The sequence below is a fragment of the Schistocerca gregaria genome, chromosome 2 (genome assembly GCF_023897955.1).
Source record: "Schistocerca gregaria isolate iqSchGreg1 chromosome 2, iqSchGreg1.2, whole genome shotgun sequence".
Taxonomy (NCBI): domain Eukaryota; kingdom Metazoa; phylum Arthropoda; class Insecta; order Orthoptera; family Acrididae; genus Schistocerca; species Schistocerca gregaria.
The window spans coordinates 382,200,147-382,226,971 of NC_064921.1; the positions used below are offsets into that span (position 1 = coordinate 382,200,147).

The window sequence follows — 26,825 nt, forward strand, 5'->3', positions numbered from 1 at the left end:
CATACCTGCTGTCTCTATGCTTATAACAGTAAGACTGGCTAGTTACTGTATATTATTAGAAGTTCTTTTATTTTTTTTTTTTAAATAGGAGAATCCATATTGAACCAAAGCAAATTCGCTGCAGATTGTCCCTATGAAGTTATTTCTAATTACGTTACGAACTATCTACAACATACTTTAAGAATAGATAAACTAGAATTGCCGTATCTTGCACTAGCTCTTAAGATATTCCAGGCCGTTATTTTTCTGCTCTGCTGTTCCTTACGTTGGGTCTGTGCGAGCTGCTCCAGGTCGGTGACGCCGGACATGTAGGGGACGATGTTGTAGCGGCCCTCGGCCACCAGTTTCCACGGCTCCTCCGTCAGGAACGCCGACTCGTGTTCCGGTTCGACGCTGGGCGCCCAAACACACGTGAATAAGCTCAGTCGGTCCTGTCACAGAAACAAAACGCACGTTGCTACTACTCCACTCACATACGTAGCAAACCAATATAACTATAGATGCATAAATAATTTTAGCCAACCTCAGAGGTCAAAGGAGTATGTCAGAATCGGATATAATGAATATTTGTATATTTTTAACAGTTTCCTAAGTATTAGAACAACACTAAAATCGTTTTTACGAGCTATAATTACACAATTTCAAAATTCTATTCTTGTGGATCACTGTGCAGTGGATGATGATGATACATAATGTATGTCTAAATTCCCACTTGTTTCACGTGCCATAGCACTAAATATCTTTGTAATCATCGTTGAAGTGTCATGGTATTTTGTTTGTCTAATTTTTGTAGCGATCCCTCTACAGAATTTTGAACTACTTGTAATCAATATTTGTTTCTGATGTACAGTTGCACAACTAATTGTTTGTGCTAAATAACAAGAAACTGTTTATCTGTTCTACTACATTATTCTTTTTGAACGCTTGACATAAGATTAATCGGTAATTATAATGTAGTACAAAAAATACTTTCTCCTCCTCCTCCCATGTACCAGTCCATTGAGCGGTCCGGGTGCACGGTGAAAATGCTGCTGACGCCTCAGGGCTGAAGATGGCACGGCTGCCGGTCGGTACCGTTGGGCCTTTAAGGTCTATTGGGACTGTTTTTGTTTCTTTGTTTAATGCGGAACAAATAACTTGCCGATAGCTGCAGTATTACGTAAGAGGAAGAATATCAATCACTATATACGCCGGTAGTGTGATGAAAAGTAGAATGTGATTTCCGTTATTTGTGAAAGTGAGACCCAGCTTATGATACTAGTATACAGCTCATGTGTTATATTCCACACTATATACTCATTAACTTCGTCTGTGCTGAGCGTGGTCTCGGTTAACTTTTAAAGGGATAGGTGCCCAGTAAAATATTACATGTTATTCACAAAAATTAAAATTCGCTTCAATTACGTCAAAAACTGGTCTCCTATTCAAGATTTTAGTACTGCAAAATAAGTTATTGACGTACTTTATTTTTTTATTGAATTTATTCTTTTATTTGCCATTATACAGTATTATACTGCCTTCTACATTAAAAAAATTATGTTTACGAAAATTATTCTACGGGGCTGTTTGAAAGAGGCTCATTTGATTTCACAAGGCTATGTCTCGGGTAAATTTTAACACACCGAAGCCTGTCGGGTCCACATGGCGATAGCACTGCATCAATAGGCGTTTCGCCTTCTCCGTTTCACCAGGCGTAATTCAGTTACAACTGTGCAGAGTTAGCTACTGCCCTACTTCCGCTTAAAGAGTTCGACGCTGTCACCAGCAGTTTCTGGTTGTTTATGTAAAACGTACCGGCAGAGGTTCGAGTCCTTCCTCGTGCATGGTTGTGTGTGTCTGTGCTTGGGACAATTTAGGTTAAGCTTAGTAAGCTTAGGGACTGATGACCTTAGCAGTTATGTCCCATAAGATTTCACACACATTTGAACATTTTTTCGTAAAACGTATTACACAAGTCACCCCCGGGTGCTCGTCTCACACGTAAAGCGTAATCAACAGAATTTTGCACGCAGTCCACCGAGTTGCACTCGTCGTGCGAGCTGAGAAATGCCCGTTCCTAAAATTATTCCTGGTGTGTGTCGGGGCACGCCTCTTTTTCAACCATTCTGGATTCACTTACTGCAAAACTCTTCACGGTGGTATTAAACAACAACGCGTCGATTTTGGTGAATTCATTCTGCTCTAGAAGATAGAAGGAAAGAATTTCCTTTCGCGATTATTGTTCAGTGATGAGGCTACGTTCGTAAGAACATCGAGTCCAGAGAAGCCACGTACCATACTGGAACAAGACGGAAACACTACAAAGCTTTGTGTGTTTGCGTCATTTCCAAATAATATTTGTTTTTTATTGAAGAAAAGATAATTACAGAAATTACCTAGCTACGTATGTTGGAGATATGGCCATTTCCACAACTTTTTGAATAAGCCGAAAATTTAAATTTCTCACAAGACGGAGCACCACCCCACTGATACTGTACATAAAAGCATGTCATAACAATGAATCTCCTCAAGCGTTGAATGGCTTCCTAAGAGCAAGGCAAATGATATTTTCTTTCTTTTGATTGTGGTTGAGAAATGTGATGCAGTCCTTCCATCTGCATCCCCTTCCAACAACTTTGGATGAAGGGCGACGCAGAAAGGCAACATCAGTGATTTGCAAAGACCCCCGACATGCTGGACAGCATGGCTAGAAGACGATTGTCATTTAGAAATGTGTTGAGCGTTTACTTGAGGTCTCATCGAATATCTGATAACACTGAATGATAACTTTGATATTAAACGTAGTTTCGAGAAGTACTCAAAGCCTGCCTACTGTTGCAAGTGGAAAATATACCATGGAATTTTTTTTAGATTACAACTTTGTAGACTTAAGCGTAAGTTCAAATTCAACTGGAGTTTTCGCCTTAATAAACGTAGGTGAAACTGTCTTGTGAAATAGGATGAAACTTTTTGAAACTACTTGTATTTCGAGCAGGAAATAATTGACTTTCTGTTCCAGGTTTGGTCATTTTTTGTAGCGTGATAGCGTCTCTTGCTGGCGTTATCTTAACATGCTAGTTGCTTCCAATACAAGATTTAAACATCCAGTCGGTTCATACTACACATTTAACGTCGAACGGCGTAATTCGACTACGCTGAGATAACACGATTACGATGTAAAGTAGAGAGCAAGTGTTAACTTCGTGCAATATGTAGTTTACTACTTGTAATTGTGATATATGAAAAGCCTATGCAGAGGTTGTATTGCATAACCACACGTTATAAACTAACCGAGGCGTAACTACCATTTCGGATTATACACAAAAGGGAAGAAAGTAGTTGTCACCGTCAGCGTGTGATTTCTTTGCATGTGACAGTCTTGCAGTCTGTACTAGAGCGGCTAGAGTCTTGATCCGTGTTGCACTTGCTGAAATAACCAGTGGTCACTTGTGACTATACATTTTAGGTGTTCACAAATTTTTACTTTCAAATACATTTGAGAACGTGAAATTAATATCATCTATTGTATAACAGATAAGCTTATCAACATGCAACCACAGGCACCGCCTATAATAACAATAACATAATAAGAATTATAACAATAATAAGAAGCGTAACTTATCTGACAAAACAAAGATTTGTTCCTGTAGATTTTTTTTTAGTTTTGTACGTAATTAAGTACAGTTTAGGGCGATAACGAAATAATATGTAAGATTTGGCAAGTCTCTATTTCTCATTTTTGTATAAATGACAATTTTCATGCTTTCCCATTTTTTCAGACACATTTACATGATTCCTAAGAGATTTATTAGTTCAATAATTTGATTCAGGGCTGAAAATCAGATATTTTTGGGCTACACCCACAGAACAACATACGCTAACAGTACACTTGCTGGTTAAATGTTCGCTTATAGTCACGCTTATTTGATTTCGTCACTATTTCAATCAAAGGATCTTGTCTCGGTGACCCTAGTTCCTTTGTAGCTAACTTTTCCTGCTAATTTACTTTTCTATTCCAACAATGAGATTTTCACTCTGCAGCGGAGTGTGCGCTAATATGAAAATTCCTGACGGATTAAGCTGTGTGCTGGATCGAGACTCGAACTCGGGACCTTTGCCTCTCGCGGTCAATTGATCTGCCGACTGAGCTACCCAAGCACCACTCACGACCTGTCCCTACAGCTTTACTTTCCTGCTATTATTTAAAATAATTTCAGCATAGTTCTGCACACGAAAGCCGATTCCTTACAATAAACTACAAATTCCAAACACAGACGACTCAAGTAGTAATCTATACCAACATGGTCACTTGAATAGAATACAAATGAGGCGCTGAGATCCATAAGGACGAAAAGCACACCGCCTTCGATTGAACATTTAAGTAAATATCACAGAAACAAGTGATACAGCTTTTCGTGAATTTCAGTACACACAGTGTGGGCCCACAGCACTGATAAACCTGACTCGCCGTCAGATCAACAGATTTCAGAAGCACGAATAAATGCTACATTGTCACAATTGACGCTGATGTGCTTTAGGCCCTTACGATTCTCAGGGCCTCAAATGGATTACTGTGTGACAAAATTCATAATCTAATATACTATAACTCACTCATAAACCCACAAAATAGGTTTATTGTCAGTACAACTTTGACGTGTACTGACCTCCGCTCTAATGTTACTATATAGTGAATGAATTAGCATATCTGAGAAGCATGCTATCGTCTAGCAGGATTCCAGGATTTATGCCAAGTGAACGGGGATAAAAATCTTCCACATTGTGCGACCACCTGGTGGCACTGACGTAAGCTTCTGGTTAAGCAGCAAGAGCTAGATGTGTGCACTGTGGTCCGTGGATGTTGTTTACCAAAACCGTATTATTTGGCCCATAAGGCAGTTACATCATGTGAGTCCCCCATGCACAAAAGCTCCTTCAAACGTGCACAACTGAAGGAGTGCTCACGACCCTCTTGCCAAGTTTCACGGAGTCTACAGGAGCAGTGGCGCGGCAGATTCGAGTGCCGTATATTCCAGACCGCAGCGTCTACACTCGAGAGCCAAGGAAACTGGTACACCTGCCTAATATCGTGTACGGTCCCCGCCTGCGCGCAGAAGTATGCAACACGACATGGCATGGACTCGACTAATGTCTGAAGTAGTACTAGAAGGAATTGACACCATTAATATTCCAGGGCTGTCCAAAAATCCCGAAGGCTACAAGCGGGTTGAGATCTCTGAACAACAAGTTGCAAGACATATCAGATATGCTCAATAATGTTAATGTCTGGGGTGTTTGGTGGCCAACAGAAGTGTTTAAATGGAGAAGAGTATTCCTGGAGACACTCTGTAGCAATTCTGGACGTGTGGGGTATCGTATTGTCCTGCCGGAATTGTCCAAGTCCGTCGGAATGCACAATGGACATCCATGGGTGCATATGATCAGATAGGTCGCTTCTGTATGCGTCACATGTCAGAGTCGTATCTAGACGTATGAGGGGCCTGACATGCAGATCCATGGATTCATGAAGTTGTCTCCATACCTGTACACGTTTATTTGCACTATACAATTTAAAACGAGACTCGTCCGATCAGGATACATGTTTCCAGTCATCAACAGTCCAATTTCGTTGTTGAGCGGCCCAGGCGATGTGTAAAGCTTTGTGTCGTGCAGTCATCAAGCGTACATGAGTCAGCCAAGCATTGAAGTCTGCAGGAATTTGCGGAATGATTGCACTTCTGTCACGTTGGATGATTTTCTTAAGTCATCGTTGGTCCCTTTCTTGCAGGATCTTTTGCCGGCAACAGCGATGTCGAAGATTTGATGTTTTGCCGAATTACTGAAGTTCTCATAAAGGTCCTATGGGAAAACCCCACTTCATCGCTACCTCGGAGATGCTGTACCCCGTCGCTCGTTCTCAGACTATAACACCATGTTCAAACCCACTTAAATGCCATGGTAGCAGCAGTAAACGATCTAACAACTGCTCCAGACACTTGTCTTATACAGGCTTTGCCGACCGCAGCGCCCTATAATGCCTGTTTATACACTCCTGGAAATTTAAATAAGAGCACCATGAATTCATTGTCCCAGGAAGGGGAAACTTTATTGACACATTCCTGGGGTCAGATACATCACATGATCACACTGACAGAACCACAGGCACATAGACACAGGCAACAGAGCATGCACAATGTCCGCACTAGTACAGTGTATATCCACCTTTCGCAGCAATGCAGGCTGCTATTCTCCCATGGAGACGATCGTAGAGATGCTGGATGTAGTCCTGTGGAACGGCTTGCCATGCCATTTCCACCTGGCGCCTCAGTTGGACCAGCGTTCGTGCTGGACGTGCAGACCGCGTGGGACGACGCGTCATCCAGTCCCAAACATGCTCAATGGGGGACAGATCCGGAGATCTTGCTGGCCAGGGTAGTTGAGTTACACCTTCTAGAGCACGTTGGGTGGCACCGGATACATGCGGACGTGCATTGTCCTGTTGGAACAGAAAGTTCCCTTGCTGGTCTAGGAATGGTAGAACGATGGGTTCGATGACGGTTTGGATGTACCGTGCACTATTCAGTGTCCCCTCGACGATCACCAGAGGTGTACGGCCAGTGTAGGAGATCGCTCCCCACACCATGATGCCGGTTGTTGGCCCTGTGTGCCTCGGTCGTATGCAGTCCTGATTGTGGCGCTCACCTGCACGGCGCCAAACACGCATACGACCATCATTGGCACCAAGGCAGAAGCGACTCTCATCGCTGAAGACGACACGTCTCCATTCGTCCCTCCATTCACGCCTGTCGCGACACTACTGGAGGCGGGCTGCACGATGTTGGGGCGTGAGCGGAAGACGGCCTAACGGTGTGCGGGACCGTAGCCCAGCTTCATGGAGACGGTTGTGAATGGTCCTCGCCGATACCCCAGGAGCAACAGTGTCCCTAATTTGCTGGGAAGTGGCGGTGCGGTCCCCTACGGCACTGCGTAGGATCCTACGGTCTTGGCGTGCATCTGTGCGTCGCTGCAGTCCGGTCCCAGGTCGACGGGCACGTGCACCTTCCGCCGACCACTGGCGACAACATCTATGTACTGTGGAGACCTCACGCCCCACGTGTTGAGCAATTCGGCGGTACGTCCACCCGGCCTCCCGCATGCCCACTATACGCCCTCGCTCAAAGTCCGTCAACTGCACATACGGTTCACGTCCACGCTGTAGCGGCATGCTACCAGTGTTAAAGACTGCGATGGAGCTCCGTATGCCACGGCAAACTGGCTGACACTGACGGCGGCGGTGCACAAATGCTGCGCAGCTAGCGCCATTCGACGGCCAACACCGCGGTCCCTGGTGTGTCCGCTGTGCCGTGCGTGTGATCATTACTTGTACAGCCCTCTCTGCAGTGTCCGGAGCAAGTATGGTGGGTCTGACACACCGGTGTCAATGTGTTCTTTTTTCCATTTCCAGGAGTGTATATCGCTGTATTTGAATACTCATGCCTATACTAGTTTCTTTGGCGCTTCCGTGTATCTTACGTTTAACAGCATTCGAAGCAAAATAACAAATCCGCAAGGTGTCGAACGTCGAGAGCGAGAGAGAGAGTGTGCGTGAGAGAGAGAAAATCGTGCTGTGAATTTTGGCTAGCTGTCGTCAGCGGCCATTTTTCAGAGTATCCACGCAACCTACGACACTCTGTCACGTTTATGTTGCAAACAGGGAATAGAGCTGTAGCTCTCGCTTACCACTGCTTAGCTTTTGCGCCAGATCTGGTATTACAGATTTGTTGTTGTTGTCTTCAGTCCTGAGACTGGTTTGATGCAGCACTCCATGCTACTCTATCCTGTGCAAGCTTCTTCATTCCCAGTACTTACTGCAAACTACATCCTTCCGAATCTCCTTAGTGTGTTCATCTCTTGGGCTCCCTATACGATTTTTACCCTCCATGCTGGCCTCCAATGCCAAATTTGTGGTCCCTTGATGTCTCAGAACATGTCCTACTAACCGGTCCCTTCTTCTTGTCTAGTTGTGCCAAAAACTCCTCTTCTCCCCAACTCTATTCAATATCTCCTCATTAGTTATGTGATCTACCCATCTAATCTTCAGCATTCTTCTGTATCACCACATTTCGAAAGCTTCTATTTTCTTCTTGTCCAAACAATTTATCGTCCATGTTTCACTTCCATACATGGCTACACTCCAAACAAATATTTTCAGAAATGACTTCCTGACACTTAAGTCTATATTCGATGTTAACAAATTTCTCTTCTTCAGAAACGCTTTCCTTGCTATTGCCAGTCTACATATTATATTCTCTCCACTTCGACCATCATCAGTTATTTTGCTCCCCAAATAGCAAAACTCCTTTACTACTTTAAGTGTCTCATTTCCAAATCTAACTGCCTCAGCATCACCCGATTTAATTCGACTACATTCCATTATTCTCGTTTTGCTTTTATTGATGTTCATCTCATATCCTCCGTTCAAGGCACTGTCCATTCGGTTCAACTGCTCTTCCAAGTCCTTTGCTGTCTCTAACAGAATTACAATGTCATCGGCGAACCTCAACGTTTTTATTTCTTCTCCATGGACTTTAATACCTACTCCGAATTTTTCTTTTGTTTCCTTCACTGCTTGCTCAATATACAGATTGAATAACATCGGGGACAGGCTACAACCCTGTCTCACTCCCTTCCCAACCGCTGCTTCCCTTTCATGCCCCTCGACTCTTATAACTGCCATCTGGTTTCTGTACAAATTGAAAATAGCCTTTCGCTCCCTATATTTTACCCTTGTCACCTTTATTATATGAAAGAGAGTGTTCCATTCAACATTGTCAAAAGCTTTCCCTATGTCTACAAATGCTAGAAATGTAGGTTTGTCTTTCCATAATCTATTTTCTAAGATACGTCGTAGGGTCAGTATTGCCTCACGTGTTCCAACATTTCTACGGAATCCAAACTGCTCTTCCCCAATGTCGGCTTGTACCAGTTTTTCCATTCGTCTGTAAAGAATTCGTGTTAGTATTTTGCAGCTGTGACTTATTAAACTGATAGTTAGGTAATTTTCACATCTTTCAACACCTGCTTTCTTTGGGATTGGAATTATATTCTTCGTGAAGTCTGAGGGTATTTCGCCTGTCTCATACATCTTGCTCACCAGATGGTAGAGTTTTGTCAGGACTGGCTCTCGCTAGGCCTTCAGTAGTTCCAGTGGAATGTTGTCTACTCCCGGGGCCTTGTTACAACTCAGGTCTTTCAGTGCTCTGTCAAACTCTTCACGCAGTATCGTATCTCCCATTTCATTTTCATCTACATCCTCTTCCATATCCATAACATTGTCGTCAAGCACGTCGCCCTTGTATAGACCCTCTATATACTCCTTCCACCTTTCTGCTTTCCCTTCTTTGCTTAGAACTGGGTTTCCATGAAAGCTCTTGATATTCATGCAAGTGGTCTCCTTTCTCCAAAGATCTCTTTAATTTTCCTGTAGGTAGTATCTATCTTACCCCTAGTGAGATAAGCCTCCACATCCTTACATTTGTCCTCTAGCCATCCCTGCTTAGCCATTTTTCACTTCCTGTCAATCTCATTTTTGGTACGTTTGTATTCCCTTTTGCCTGCTTCATTTACTGCGTTCTTATATTTTCTCCTTTCATCAATTAAATTCAATATTTCTTCTGTTACCCAAGGATTTCTACGAGCCCTCGTCTTTTTACCTACTTGATCCCGTGCTGCCTTCACTACGTCATCCCTCAGAGCTACCCATTCTTCTTCTACTGTATTTCTTTCCCCCATTCCTGTCAATTGTTCCCTTATGTTCTCCCAGAAACTCTGTACAATCTCTGGTTTAGTCAGTTTATCTAGGTCCCATCTCCTTAAATTCCCACCTTTTTGCAGTTTCTTCAGTTTTAATTTACAGTTCGTAACCAACAAATTGTGGTCAGAGTCCACATATGCCCCTGGAAATATCTTACAATTTAAAACCTGGTTCCTAAATCTGTGTCTTACCATTATGTAATCTATCTGATACCTTCTAGTATCTCCAGGATTCTTCCATGTATACAATCTTCTTTTACTACAGATTTAGTAAACGTTTTAATGGCACCCGGAAAATTTTCAAGAAATCTTAGATGCTAGAAAACAGAGTGTATTTATGTGATTGTTCTACAACTGTACATCTGTTTCAGTGATACACTGTCATAGAATATAGTATGAGACACACACTACTCACTGAAAGAAAACAAAAGAACGCGGTAAAACGTAGACTGGGAGCAAGAAATTCCAGAACGAAAAGAACACCACCACAAAAATACATCACCAACTACAATAATAATTGTAACGGTAATAGCAAGAGTAATGACAGTAATTATAATAATAAGAATTCTATCAACATTAGTAATAATAAATTTGCAATATTACAAGTTATTACACTTCACATGTCCTAACAGTGAACACGTAATGGGGTAGATGTCGCCCATGGCCTAATAGTGGCAATTATATTGGTATTCTTCTGGAAGGATTTGGGAAAAGCGCGGAAAACCGTAATAATATTGGGATAAATAAAGCTGTACCCTCTTTACATGACAAACGTTCCTGCTTTATGCTGTACTTCAGCGACTTGAATTTATAACAACACAGTTAAGCAGCATTAAACAAGTAAAATTGTTTAATTTCTTTCATTCGTTTCCGTGAGTTACACGTTGCATTTGCAGTTAACTGGACCGAAATTATTCTTACAGGAAGTGGAAGGAGTGTGCCAGGAGAAAAGCTTTCGTCTTGCTATTAAAAACCAATGCTTTGTCACATCTGTCAGTTGTTCGGTTCGTGTTGTACAGTGCTGAACACTTTTTGAACGGAAGATAAAGATATGATCCCAAAATAAAGATCGTTTCTGTGTCTCATGTTCAGAATATAAATGCTGCCAGGACATCCACGTTTGTCGAAAAAAAATACGAGCATTCATAATTGAAAGGAAACTGCTCAGATCACGCCTCTCGCTCCAAGCGGTTAATACAGCATAAAACCACGCTCTGGCGACAGAAACCACGTGGCAGTTCCATTCGCCTGTCGAATGGCGCTCGTTTAGGGTATCCGAATGGTAAGGTTCACCAAAGGCGCGTCTGTAGTCGCTCGACAACAGACAGCTAAGCGAAGTCGCGCACAGCTTTGCTGTCTCTGCTGCCACCCGATTACAGACCCGCCATTGAGAAAAGGTTAACATTCGACTACATTTAATGAGTGACATTCCACAGGCGGACGGATGCTGCCAGGCAGCTGGTGACGACCACAGCCTGCGCATCGAAAGTAGACCTTCAGGTAGACTGATGTCCACTGCGTGCCACAGCACAGTACATCTGCGCAGCGACAAACCCGAACCATTAGTATGTGCTTTGTTAGTCCTGTATGTGGGAAACACTCGCTTATATACATCTAACTCGTTTTATGTTATCAGCAAAATGAGGGGACCATCAAGGCCCCCTTCATCAAAAAACAAGTGAGGACATCAAAAAATTACACCATCTGCATCTACATGGGTACTCTGCAGATTCCTCTGAAGTGCCTGGCAGGGGGTTCACCGAACCCCCTTCACAGTTCTCAGTTCTCAATCACCCCAATCTCGAACAGCGAGCGGAAAAAAACCATCATCTGTATCTTCCATGCGAGCGTTAATTTTCTTTGTTTTATTATGATGATCCTTTCTCCCAAGGTAGTTCGGCGTCAATAAAATATTTTCGCTTTAGGAGGAGAATGTTGGTGATGCTAATTTAATGAAAAGATTCCGCTCCAACGAAAAATGTCTTTGCTTTAATCATGTCCACCTCAAATGCTGTATCATGTTCGTGACACTGTCTCCTCTATTTAGATATAATACAAAACATGCTACTCTTCCTTCAGCTTTCTCGATGTACTCCGTTAATCGTGTCTGATAACGATCCCACACCGCGCAGTAGTACTCAAAGAGAACGGACAAGCGTAAAGTAGTAGTCTCTTTGGTTTGCCTCCCTCGCAACATTTTCCATGTGTTCTTTCCAATTTAATTTCTTCGTAATTTTAATCCCTAGGTATTTAGCTGGATTTATGGCCTTCAGGTTTGACTGATTTGTCGTGTAACCGAAGCTTAACGTATTCCTCTTAGCACCATGTAGATGACCTCACATTTTTCATTATTTAGGGTCAATTGCCAATATCCGCACCACACAGATATCTGTTCTAAAACTTTTAAAATTTGTTGTGACCTTGTGATGAATTTACTAGCATATTTCATCAGAATGAAAGAGGTATTAGAGATAAAGTTACTGAACTGCTTCTAGATGTTGACTCTAAAAGTATTGGTATATCGGAGCACCACTTAAATAATTTGACAGTTCCGAGGCTCAGGATACAGATTAGCTGGCTGTTTTTCCAGGAGTTCCTTGGGGGGGGGGGGGGGTGGGGGGTGGTAATGTACGTAAAAAGCAGTATTCGATTTGAGTGCATAGACGGCACTGCACATGTTTGAATGTTGAGCAGGGGCAGTTGACTTCAGTGAAATTAAACTTCTAATTGTTGTTGTTTATAGGTCGCCTAACTCAGACTTCATAGGATTTCTGCTCAAGCTAGAGAGGCTTCTTGATTCACTTTATAGAAAGTAACAGAAATTAGTTATATTTGGTGATTAAGTATTAATTTTGTATATGATGGTGCAAGAAAAAGGATGTTGATAGATCTCGTAAATTCATATGATCTGATCCAGACTGACTTTTCTTTCAAGTAGGGTGCAGAGGAACAGCAACACATCCATAGACAATATTTTTATTCATTCTTTACTACTAGCTGGGCATTCTGTTAGTAAAAGGATGAATGGCCTCTCAAACCATGATTCACAAATTTTAACACTAAAAGGCTTTTGTACTCAAGCAGATGTCACATATAATTACAAACTGTGTAGTGAATTTAATCCAAGAGCAATATAGTTTTTTAAACCTCTTTAAGGAACAAGAGTGGCAGGATGTTTATAATGCCGATAACATAGATGACAAATATAATGCTTTCTTTTACACATTTCTCATTCTCATTCCCTTTCAGAGTTGCTTTCCATTTGACCGCTGTTAACGGAGCACTAGCAGTAAAAGGCAACCTGGGTGGCTGACTAGTAAATAAGGATATCATGTAGAACAAAGCGGGTATTATATCAAAATGTTACAAGTGGTCACAACCGAGTTACAGTAGCCCATTACAAAAGGTACTGTAAGGTACTTAAAATGTTATTAGGAAGGCAGATAGTATGTGGTACGCAAATAGAACAGCTAATTCACAAGATAAAATTAAAACAAAACCATATGGTAAGTTGTGAAGGAAGTGTCTGATCAGCAGCACAAGGTCGACGGTATAAAGTCAGTTCGTAGTAAAAATATTTCAGTTACTGATAAATCAGATATATGTACAGTATTTAACAATCATTTTCTGGGCGTTGCTGGTGAATTAAATTAAAAATTTTGTATCTACAGGGTATCGTATTACACGCTTGGCAAATGCTTTTCCGAGATTGATGTCTGAAATACTCCTCTGTGATACAGACAAGGTAAGATTGACTCATGGACATGATGGAGTCCCTAGCAGAATATTAAAGTACTGTGCTGCACATGTTCGTCCATTATTTAGCCGTATTTGTAATTTTTCCTTTAGGAATGGTCAGTTTCCTAAACGATTGAAGTACTCAGTAGTAAAGCCGCTTTGTAATAAGGGAGAAAGGGATAATGTAGACAATTTTAGACCTATTTCTATGCCATCAGTGTTTGTTGAAGTTTTTGAAAAAGCTGTGTATGTAAGGATACTTCATTTTATATCACACGATATGCTATCAAATGTACAGATTTAGATGTCGCTTAACAACTGAAAATGCTATATGCGCTTTGCTCTATAAGGTATTGGATTAATTAAGAAAAAGGTTTCGAGCGCTGGACATGTTTTTTTGATTTAACTAAAGCGTGTGATCTACATCTACATAGATACTCTTCAAATCACATTTAAGTGCCTTCACTATTCTCTATTATTCCAATCTCGTATAGCGCGCGGATAGAACGAACACCTATATCCTTCCGTAGAGCTTTGATTTCCTTTATTTTATCGTGCTGATCGTTTCTCCCTATGTAGATCGGTGTCAACAAAATATTTTCGCGTTCAGAGGAGAAAGTTTGTGATTGGAATTTCGTGAGAAGATTCCGTCGCAAGGGAAAACGCCTTTCTTTTAATGATGTCCAGCCCAAATCCCGTATCATTTCTGTGACACTCTCTCCCATATTTCGCGATAATGCAAAAACGTGCTGCCCTTCTTTGAACGTTTTCGATCTTCTCCGTCAGTCCTATCTGGGAAGGGTCCAACACCGCGCAACAGTATTCTAAAAGAGGACTGACAAGCGTAGTGTAGGCAGTCTCCTTAGTAGAGCTGTTACATTTTCCAAGTGTACTCCCAATAAAACGCAGTCTTTGGTCAGCCTTCCGCATAACATTTTCTATGTGTTCCTTCATATTCAAGTTGTTCGTAATTGTAATACCTAGGTATTTAGTTGAATTTACGGCTTTTAGATTAGACTAATTTACCGTGTAACTGAAGTTTAACGAGCTCCTTTTAGCACTCATGTGGATGACCTCACATTTTTCGTTATTTAGGGTCAACTGCCACTTTTCGCCCCATTCAGATATATTTTCTAAATCTTTTTGCACTTTGCTTTGATCTTCTGATGACCTTATTAGTTGATAAACGACAAAATCATCTTCAAACAACCTAAGACGACTGCCCAGATTGTCTGCTAAGTAGTTTATAAAGATAAGGAACATCAGAGGGTCTATAATACTATTTTGTGGAACGCCAGAAATCACTTCTGTTTGACTCCATGACTTTGCGTCAATTGCTACGAACTGTGATCTCTCTGAGAAGAAATCACGAATGTAGTCATAACTGAGATGATATTCCATAAGCACGCAATGTTACTGCAAGCCGCTTGCATGATACAGTGTGAAAAGTCGTCTGGAGATCTAGATAGACGGAATCAGTTTGAAGTCTCTTGTCAAAAGCACTCATTATTATAATGCAAATTACTGTGGAAGGCCAAGTAACTTTTATTGAATGCCGCACTACACTTCAAAGAGACACAGATAGGGATTATTTTTCAACTTAGTCATCAAATCTGTGTAAACAACGCTCGCTACATGTTACGAGTCGTTAGAATTCTGGACGATGCAAACATGCTCCTCGTTCACGGACCCATTCGAGAACCGCTGTGTGAACGTCCCCATTATTGGAAACTCTTTGCCTTCAGATGCACTTCACCCGTTGCCTACATATTCTCTTCTGTAGTGGATGTGGATGGCCTTCATCCTGGTCATCATCAGCCACGTCTGTGCGGTCTTCGTTAGTTTGTTTGCACGATTCCGTTATGGCTGGCCAAGACGTTGTGTTTGGTTATTATACTGCCAGACTGTCACGCTGAATCTCTATGCAATTTAAACTTTTTGCCCACAGAAATGGTCCTGTCCCGTGTACATCAGCTTTGCAGTAGGTTTCCCGTTGCCACGCCATTTCAGTTGCACATGCTCACGTACTTTCCATCCATACCGCAGTAGAAATGTATCAGTAGGAAACCAAGATGTACTCGCTTTGGAAAACATCCATCTATTGTTGCACCATGGTGTTAGTGTGGGGCGACATGTGTAACTTACTTTTTGAAATTCTTATGTGCATTATTTCACAACGAAGGTAAGAAAACATATTTAGGGGATTAACTTCACGTAGGTTGAGCTCTCTGTAGAGATGAGCGGAAGCACAGTCCCAGAAAGATGGGAAACGAAGTCGACCACAAGCATTATGTAGAAGTCGCAAAGCCGTTGGTATACCGTGACATAGGGAAACCACAAAATCAAGGTAACTAGAAAGGAATCTGAACCCTGCTTACCGGAAAATCAATTTCGTGCCTTACCCATTGGAAGACATTTCTCCAATTACTACTTTGGGCGTCACCTAATGAGCATTAGGAGTAAGAGGGCGAGCTAATGAATAATTCTGATCATACCTAGCAGATCAACTAAGAAGATTAGAGACGACACATACCTCAAATAAGTCTAAAGTCTTAGTGAAACATATATCACAAACAAAACACGTTAATGTAGTTTTTCCTCAGCATAGGATTGTAGGTTCAGTACTGTTACTGATATACGTCAATGATATTGCCACTAGTGCCAGCCACTGGAAAATTTCTCTTTTCTGATGACAGCAGTATCATAGTCACTGGTAAAACAAGAGAACTCCTTGCAGAAAAGCAAGGGAAATCCTTAAAGAAGCTTAAAATTGGCCCATCAGCAGTAGAGTGACATTGTGCATGAAGAAAACTAATGCAGTTAATTTCAGTTTGAAGAGGATAAATGACCGTTAAATTAAATATGAATGGCAGCTTAATAGAGTGTATAACAAATGCAACCTTTCTGGGACCGAATGGTGACTATCTACTGTATTAAAGTGATGTGATCACACAAAGGTACTTGCAAACGGGAATCACTAGCATATTACGCCGTCTGAGTCCTGCCATCAGTGTTTAACAGTCTATAATCTTCATCTAGCCATATTTTTTTCAAGTTTCTCATTGTCACCCTAAATTACTTCAGACACTTACTGCAATGCTCACTACTATAAGGCTACGACCGACTAAATGCCCCATCTTTGTCAGTGCTGTAAACCTGTAAATGTCTATATATGTGAATTACTTTATTTTTGTTGTTCTGATATTGTAACACCAAGACATACCCAAAATTTTCTAAATTAGACCTACGAGTAAATAAAAATTACTATTGCTATTACTAGTACAACACGCGAAGAACACTTACCTCTTCCGAAAGGGCGTTATTGATGTTCACCACCAGAGTGCTCGAATTAATTGTTTTGAAGAATTCTACAAGATCAGATGAGTTTTTGACAGGGTGTCCCAGGTACTCTGCGAAGCGTACTGATCTGTCTGTTGCGTTCCTGGAGAAGGCCCATGGGCTTAACGCCGTTCCACTCATTGCTACTGCATTTTTGTACAGACCTGTTTAAAAACAAACGCTATATGATAATGACTGTTTCTACGATTACTACGTTCTAATGAAATAAACATTTCTTTTCTTTAAACGATATTGTAACGCTCATGTTAAGAACATAGCCTCTCCCCAAAGAGAAATTCTTTTGCATGTCAAGTTATCTCTCCACATATACGAATGCTTCGTTTGCGTGTCTGTGGTGCGTACATTAGTTCCAAACTTGATGATGTTGTCTTATTGTATTATACATGCAACGCAATCCTTGCGATTTCGTAGACTTTCCCGGCGTAATAACTGCTGATATTCTTCACAGATTTGCAGCCGGATCATGTCGTCCCGACACAATATTTCGGCGGACCAGCTGTCCGCCATCTTCAGGTGAGTTAATGCTCGTGCACTGCCTCGCAACAGCACTAGTTGGAAGAATCCAATGATCGAAAAGAAGACCGTTGTTGTTTAATGTCGGACAAAATCGGATTCCATATCTTTCTTAGAGGAAAACCTTTATCCCTGTTAATAATATTACTTGATAATCTAATTTCAGTGGATTCTTTAAGAACACATTCCCAATAGCGACAAGCAGGAGAGATCAATTGTAACTTGTCATACATCACCCTGTGTCCTTCGTTAGGGCAGTGTTCCGCCACTGCATACTTCTTAGGCTGGAACAACCAAGTGTGCCGATGATGATCCACACACCGGTCCTGAATAGTTATGATACTTTGACCAATATACTTCTTTCCACAGTGACACAGAATTTCATAAACCCCGGGCTTCCTCAAGCCCTTCCTTTGACTGGGCCAAGAAGGGCTCTAGTGTTAGCCACCAGCGTAAAAACACTTTTAATATCTTTTTTTTAATTCTTGAAATTTTGGATGATATATTTCCCGCAAAGGTAAATAAGCAAAACTCGATGTTAATAAATTTCTCTTTTTCAAAAACGCTTTCCTTGCCTTTGCCAGTCTACGTTTTATATCCTCCCTACTTTGATCGTCATCAGTTATTTTGCTCCCCAAATAACAAAACACATTTACTACTTAAGCGTCTCATTTCCTAATCTAATTCCCGCAGCATCACCCGGTTTAATTCGACTACATACCATTATCTTCGTTTTGCTTTTGTTAATTCTGCTCTGTGCAAAATTTTACCAGGCGGCTTCCTCTTTTATTCTTTACTCCCATTCCATATTCACCTACTACATTTCCTTCTCTTTCTTTTCCTACTATCGAGTTCCGGTCATGACTATTAAATTTTTGTCGCCCTTCACTATCTGAATTATTTCTTTTCTCTCATCATACATTTCATCAATCTCTTCGTCATCTGCGGATCTAGTTGGCATGTAAACTTTTACTACTATGCTGTTTGTAGTAGCTTACCCGCATTGGTATTTTCCTATTTATTATTAAACCCACTCCTTCGTTACTCGCATTTGATTTTGTATTTATAATCCTGTATTCACCTGACCAAAAGTCTTGTTCCTCCAGTCACTTAACTTCATTAATTCCCACTATATCTAACTTTAACCTATTCATTTCCATTTTTAAATTTTCTAACCTACCTGCCCATTGAGGGATCTGACATTCCACGCTCCAATCCGTAGAACGCCAGTTTTCTTTCTTCTGATAACGACATCCTCCTGAGTAGTCCCCGCGCGGAGATCCGTATGGGGACTCTATCATGGCTGTGAGCACTTAGGGACATAACATCTGAGGTCATCAGTCCCCTAGAACTTAGAAGTACTTAAACCTAACTAATCTAAGGACATCACACACATCCATGCCCGAGGCACGATTCTAACCTGCGACCGTAGCGGTCACGTGTTTCCAGACTGAAGCGCCTATAACCGCTCGGCCACACCGGCCGGCCGAATGGCGGACTATTTTACCTACGGAATATTTTACCCAAGAAGATGCCTTCATCATTTAACTATACAGTAAAGCAAAGTGGTAGCCAAGTTTACTTCCATATCTACTTAAGCTGTCTTCTCTGACCCCAGGTTCCCTATCTCACATTGTCCAGTCTCTATGTCCTGTTACAGTTTTGCATGCTCTTGCGGAAAATCCCTGTATAAAGGTGTTAGTGGCACCAAAGTTACTGTCCAATCACTCATGGGCAAAACACAAAGTGAAACTGAGAGTAGCGAAGCAAAATCAGAGTTCCTTAACTCTATTCTCAAATGTTACTTCACAAATGGAAACGCAGGAATACTGCCACAATTTAATCCTCGGGCTGCCGAAAAGAAGAATGAAATAGATGATAGTGTCAGTGGCGTTTAGAAACAGCTGAAATCATTAAAACTGCTTGCCGAAGTGACCGACAAAATTTTGTATCACATTTATACTGAATTATCGGCTGAGTTAGCCTCTATGTTAACTATAATCTGTAATTTGTAAGATTCCTTACAAAAATAAAAAATAAAAAAATAAAACGGTGCCCAGTAGTTGGAAGAAAGCACAGTTTATATGGAGAAGAGCAGAAGTCACCGCAAACTACCACCCAATATCCCGAATCTCGTGGTCGTGTGGTAGCGTTCTCGCTTCCCACGCCCGGGTTCGACTCCCGGCGGGGTCAGGGATTTTCTCTGCCTCGTGCTGGCTGGGTGTTGTGTGTTATCCTTAGGTGAGTTAGGTTTAAGTTGTTATAAGTTCTAGGGGACTGATGTCCATAAATGTTGAGTCCCATAGTGCTCAAAGCCATTTGAACCATTTTGAACCACCCAATATCCTTGCTATCCATTTGTTGTAGAATCTTAGAATATATTCTGTACTCAATAGTAATGAGGTATCTCAAACAGAATTACGTACTCCAAGCCAACCAGTATGGATTCCAACTACATTATGTGAAACCCAACTCGCTGTTTTCTCACGTGACATCCTGAAAGCCGTGGATCGAGGCAATCAGGTGGATGCAATATTTCTCGATTTCTGAAATGCCTTTGACTCAGTACCACTCTTACGAACATTGTCATAATAACGATCGTATGGGATATTTGGCGAAATTTGCGACTCGATTGAGGATCTTTTCGTAGGGAGAACACAGAAAGTTATTTTGGATGTAGACCATCGACATATGTAGCTTCGCGTGTGCCCCAGGGAAGTTGTTGGGTCCCTTGATGTTAATGTTGTATATTGATGACTTTGCCGATAATATTAATAGTAACCTCAGGCTTTTCGCAGATGATGCAGTTTTGTACAGTGAAGTACAGTCTGAACGAAGCTGCACAAATAGTCAGATCTTGTGGCGATTTATAAACGGTGCAAAATTGACAACTTTCTTTAAATGTTCACAAATGTAAAACTGTACACCTCACAAAACTAAGACACTGTATCTTACGAATGTATTGACAGTGAATCACTTTTTGATCAGTAAACAAATTCCTCTGTATAATACTTGGTAGGGACAGGAAATGGACAGACTTCAGCTTATTTGTAGAATAGTAGGGAAATGTAGTCAGTCTAGAAACGAGACTGCTTACAAATCACTCATTCAATCCACGCTAGAATACTGCTCAGGTATGTGGCCTCCCTACCACATAGGGCTAAGAGGGGATGTTGAACTTATTCAGATAAGAGCAGCACTATTTGACACTCGTTTGTTTGACTCGTGAGAGATCGCCACTGAAATGGCGACAAACCTGAATTGCGAGGCGTTTGAATACACAAAAGACTACAAATTTCAAGAACAAGCCTTAAGTGAAGAATCTGGAGCTCAACTTCGGCCCTCCACTTATCTCTCCTGCAGGGTACGTGAAGGCGATATTAAACTGATTACAGCGCCCAATAGAGGCATTATCTAATCAAGTATTCTTCCCATGCTCCACACTGAGTTCGAATGGCAAGAAATTCTAACATGTGGTACATCGCTAAGTAGCCTCTGACATGTACTTCGCGGTGGTTTTCAGAGTATGTACGTAATAATCATATTTGTCAACCAGTAGTTTATAAAGAACGTGAGACTTCGATATTGCAGTTAACGGAATAAATATCGCATGAAAAGTTGACTAAAAGGTTTTGTTGATGCCTACCTTTGCTCAGTGGAGATAAGATATGGTAGTGGATGGATGCGCCTCCAGCACTTTCGCCGAAGATAGTGACTTTGTCTGGGTCGCCGCCAAACGCCGCTATGTTCCTCTGGACCCAACGAAGGGCCTCTGTCTGGTCTTTGAGGCCCATGTTTCCAGGTACGACGTCGTCACCGGTGCTAAGGAAACCTACAGAAATCCAGTTCTATAAATATTAACTGACAAGCAAATGTGTAGCACAAACTCACAGCTAATTAAGCGAATGATATTTTGCATTACCACACACAGGAATGGCTTTTTTACCAGGCGATAAGTTAGTTACCGGGAGGCAGCAAAAGATAAAAGGATTAACGTGTTCGCCGAATATGGGAATAAGAAGCATACAAATATTAACTACTGTTGCAATACGTGTAAGGCTGCTTACAAATCACTCGTTCGACCCATCCTTCCACCACATTTTTTTGGTTAGTGACATATAGCATTATTTTGTTCCATTCGATGGAATTTATAGTAATCGAAACGAGAGAATGGAACAGATACACACAAAAAAGTAACAGCGACGCTATAAAATTTTCAGTTATTAATAGCAAAAATAAAAAGGGGGAAAATATATTTTATTGTGTTTTTAAGAAAACTTTTATGCTACAGTATTCTAAATGACTGAATTTACAAACTACGTTAATACTACGAAGTTCTAGTGACACTATCCAATGTATCGTCAGCAATAAATTACTGTTCCACGTACAGCACATTTATTGAAATCTGTGTCTTGGTGCATGACTTTCTTTTTAGAATCTTGGAACGGAAAAGAGTTGGGAAGAGGATGAAGTCACTGCACCAGAAACCCAGTGTTCCAGAAGCCAAATGGGAGAATATTACACTCCTATTCGTCTCAGCAAGATACCGAAAGAGGAGGACGAGACGTAAGGCCAGAGATGTGGGAAGTAATATCATACCCACAGTATTCATTCATATGGTAATGGATGATAAGAAGTAAGAGGGAGCTAGTAATACACATTTTTATCGAACAAAGAAGACAAATGAACCCAATTACCAAGCTTCCTCAACCACTTATTGGTCTCGATAGTTGACACACTAATTTTTACAAGCTCTGAGTTCTCTCCGTGAAAACCATGTGATGCCAACCGATTGCCGTGTCATTCGCCAACAGTGGCGTCATTTGGAAGGGTTACGTATGGTATAGTGTCAGCACACTGCTTTCCGAGCCGGTTTCAGCATTATAGATCTTGGTGCCACAAAGTTTCACTCGAGTTACTCCTCGATTGTCATCACGAGGTTGAGTGTACGCCTTTGCAATCCTTTAACGAGGTACAATATCCCTGTCACTAACAAGAATTGAACCCTGGTCTTCCGTACGGCAGTCAAATTCGGTGATCGCTCGGAGGCGGACTGATGTGATCGATAGCCAAATGAGCTAAAACGTATTATCAGTTCGCAGTTAATCTTTTGAAGGACGACATCAGAAATTCCTGATGAGTGCCTCAACTAAATAATGCTCTTGTAGCTAAGCTAGATAAAAAAAGTCGGCTTCGTATTATATAACCGTAGGCTTATGACACTGCGAACGACCTGAATCTTCCGTTCCTTAAGCAACTGTAGAATGATAAGGCTGCTTAATTGGGCAACAATCTTGGACTTAGCTACCCATGGATGTACTGAAGGAATTGTCATGTTATTGACCTTAAGTATTTTAAGCAAACTTCCATCAGAAACGAAACTTACACATAGAGTGTTCACGAAAGTAGGATAGTTAGCTGTACAAGATAGACTTTTACACGTGTTACCTAGCAGTCCTAGGCGGTAGTTTATACCGACAAACACAATGTCATTGTCAACAAAGTAGTGCGGTGTGGCAGTGTCACTTCTTCCTTCCCTGAAGCAGCCTCCATGAATCCACACCATTACATTTTTCAGGGTTTCGTTTGTCGTTCCCAGCTGTGAACGTGCAGAAAACAACCACTGATTAGTACATGTTTAGAACATGCAGTAACACGAAGTTTTATCATCATATTCATTTTCGCGTTATTATTAAATGAAAGATACATTCGTTAACCTAATTAGAATCCATCCTAGTTGTAGAGAACATACTACTGGGCTGTAGACGTTGAGGAAGAGGCAGTCCTCGTTGCCGATCACCTCGTTGCTGTAGAACTGCGGGCACGGAGAGCCCGGCTGAAGAGCGTCTCGAACGCCGCTCCACGCCGTCTTGGTCACTGGAAGCTGTGACACAAAATAGGTTGTCGCAGTAACAACTTTCACTGGAATCAGAATGGACTACTAACTGTGAACTGATTGAAGGACAGTCCAAACGATAGCTCAATCTTCGTTTCACTCATATGTTTTTTGCACTTTTATTCTTTTGTCTGGATATTCGGGAATATTTATTTAAATATGAGAATTTAAATGATAATACAAGCAGGTATTATTTTCACTCCTTCAGTTTAGTGTCGCGTCTACATTGGTGTTGCTGCAGACGTCATGCCATCCCAGAGCACTCCGGGCGAAGAAATGTAGAGCGAATGGACTTTCAGTGAAAATCCTGTACAACTTAAAATGACTTCGGTTTCCTCATGGTGTTCGTCCCTCGTCAGTCTGGAACTTTCGAGAATGGATTAATAAAAAATAGAGAAGAGTTAAGATGGTGCTTTTAATGCTTGACGTGTTACACACAGTCCCTCCCGCTACTCCTCCTTCGCCCGGCTGAGTACAATGCACAGAACGTTCGTACAACCATGTGAAACTATCCGAAATTCTCTGTTTGAGATGTTGTTTAACTTGTACGTTACATTGGCTTAATCGTCTGTTAAATCGTCGCCGGCCGTGGTGGCCGAGCGGTTCTAGGCGCTTCAGTCCGGAACCGTGCGACTGCTAGGGTCGCAGGTTCGAATCCTGCCTCGGGCATGGATGTGTGTGATGTCCTCATGTTAGTTAGGTTTAAGTAGTTCAAAGTCTAGGGGACTCATGACCTCAGATGTTAAGTCCCATAGTGCTCAGAGCCATCTGAGTTCATAGTGACGACTGGTTGGTCTAATGCACATCTACTGCTTACATAAGTTACTTCAAGCTGTCGCCATAGTTATTCCGCTGAAGTCGCTAATACACCAGGAATAAAATGTCTCCCATCTTTTTGGACAGTTGGTGTATGAGCTGTGGTTGAGAAATGGAGGTGACAGCTTCGTTAATGAGAAACTTTAAATGTATTTTAAAAGATATTTAGACAATAATTTTTAATGAAAAGTATGTATGGAGCAAATTGAATACAGCTGTTCGCATTTGTAAATAGTTTGTACTTAAATACGAGTGATATTATTCCTCGAAAACTCGTGTCTGTTTCCTGTCCCAGGACATGACTGAAGCTTACAATATTTCCAGAGCATGAAACTATAACCCGACGTGTGAGTGAATGGTAAATTTCTTTTCTTGATCGTTCATCTGAACCTGGTTTAGTTGTAGAAAGATAAAATGGACCTCACGAGACCGAGACGGGTTGTTGTTCTTTTCACACTAATATCCCATAAATCTCGGACGCTTGCAGAAAGATTCCAATGGCTAATAATTTGGTTCAAATGGCTCTGAGCACTATGTGACTTAACTGCTGTGGTCATCAGTCGCCTAGAACTTATAACTAATTAATCCTAACTAACCTAAGGACATCAGACACATCCATGCCCGAGGCAGGATTCGAACCTGCGACAGTAGCGGTCACGCGGTTCCAGACTGAAGCGCTAATAATTTGGATGAGATTTCCAGTTCCGATATTTTCCTGATAACCATGACAAACTTTTCAGAAACCGTGGTCAGAAGGGGAAATTGGAATTCATTTCTGCAGGCAAGTGTGTGCGTGTGTATCTGCGTGTGTGTGTGTGTGTGTCTGTGTGTGTGTATGTGTGTGTGTGTATGTGTGTATGTGTGTGTGTGTGTGAGTGCGTGTATGTGTGTCATGGTGCGTTGTGCACATAGCTGTGTGTATAGTAATGTATTTATGTGTGTCACAGTTCGGAAACCAAGCCCGTATGTCGTTCCTGTTTGCGAGAAGTGGCTGGGAGAACCGAGGACAGTGATTTAGGTCGTCGCGAGCTCTGTGCACAAAATGAATTGTGTTATTATTGTTTGTTTATGTATTTTACTATTGACTGATTTCTTGGGACTCAGTTACTTTTAACTGCTTATTTTTCTCTAAAAAAATGCACTAAAACGGCACATTGTTAGAGAATGAAATTATACTGCTAGGAAAACTGTCACGGCATTGATTACTTGACACAGCTATTATCCTAATCTGAATTGCTTGTTCTACCAGAGCCTGGTACAGAAAACATTTATAAAGGTTGGCAAGCTGGAACCCGCCGTTATCGGCCTCTGCACAGTTTGGAAGCAAATGTGTAGGGCCCGTAACAAACTGAATCTTTTAATGAGTCTGGAAGTTGCTCGTTATGGAGTACATGATAGCGCACTTCCAGCGAAAGGCGAGATCTAGATTTTAACTTGTCTGGTATAAGCAAAATAAATTCGTTGTGTTGATGATGGGGAAGGCAATATTTGGGTAATTTTATCGAGGCTTCGGAAATGAAATATTCATGGCATTTTTATTGCAACATGTGGATCGTGATATTGAATCAATATTCAGAACTTCGGAACGAGGAAATTCTACATACATTTACTCTTATTAATATCGTCACTGCAGCTCCATGTTACGTCGAACTCTGGTAGACTTTTACTCGAAAAGAACTTGATACTTTTCAGAATCGTTAGATAGATTAAGCATGCCATCTGCGTGCGTTTTACGCTTTGTCTCATAAAGGTGACATTCATTTCTAAAGCTTTCGTTAATATGGACTCTGGGATTTGCATAACAGTTCTGATATGTTTAGCTGTTGAAATGGGTAGATTCATATAAAATCCTTACCATTTTTTTCTACCGTGTGCATACTACGAAGCTCGAATGAGCCCGCGTGAAAAGATCGCTCTCAACATCAGTATAAATTCTCACGACATTATGATTACACTGGACTACGAAATTAGTGCAGCAGACATGACTGCAATCTGACCAATGCACATGAATCGTGAAAATACTGTTTAAGTAAAGCAACATACAATGGTCAATCACATCGCGAACAGTCCTCTGAGAAAACGGAGCATCTAAATAATTTAATTGTACTCAAATTATCTACTCAACACACAAAATTTAGCTGTCAAATATGCTATCCGCACGCAAGATAACTTGAAGTCAAATGGTAAGCAGCGTAAATCATTTGAAATACTTACCTGAAACCGGAGATCATCGACAGGAGGTTCCGCATATGGGATACCTTCGAAGCTGTACATGGGTTTGTTCGTATACGTTGCTCTGATAGAACCTCTCAAGGTTCCTGCATCTATATCCACCGTTACATATTCCTGGGCCTGTGACCAAATAAAACATATTAAGTAAAAGACGTAACAAGTTGCAAATAGCTAAAAAAAGTCTAAACTTAAATGCACTTGGAAACTTACATTTGCGGGCAAACAATACGCTACATCTATATAAATAAAAATGTAAATGTTGTTTTGTTTAAAATCGTTTATCTTCTAAAATTCTTGACCAATTGCTTTGAAATTTGGATACAACGTTACATTTTAATGGGACGTGTTTTTAGGCACCTATTTCTATAACTTTTTTAACATTCTTCCAACAACATTTCCCTATTATTATATTTGTAAGAAAATTTATATATTAAATACATTAAAAATAGTATTCCAGTGCACTTTGTGTCAAAATTTCAAA

The 26,825-nt window shown here is 41.2% G+C and overlaps 1 protein-coding gene across 1 annotated transcript in view; it reads right to left on the reverse strand.

Annotated features, from left to right (window-relative positions):
• The window catches only part of LOC126320697 (esterase FE4-like), a 66,379-nt gene that overhangs the window by 23,419 nt on the left and 16,135 nt on the right, over positions 1–26,825 (reverse strand). Inside the window, exons 2-7 of the mRNA XM_049994088.1 lie at positions 26,327–26,464; positions 23,153–23,284; positions 22,849–22,999; positions 21,047–21,232; positions 16,831–17,030; positions 266–431 (exon numbers count right to left, since the gene is read on the reverse strand). Coding sequence (XP_049850045.1) covers positions 266–431; positions 16,831–17,030; positions 21,047–21,232; positions 22,849–22,999; positions 23,153–23,284; positions 26,327–26,464 — 973 coding nt within the window. The remainder of the gene's footprint in view (positions 1–265; positions 432–16,830; positions 17,031–21,046; positions 21,233–22,848; positions 23,000–23,152; positions 23,285–26,326; positions 26,465–26,825) is intronic.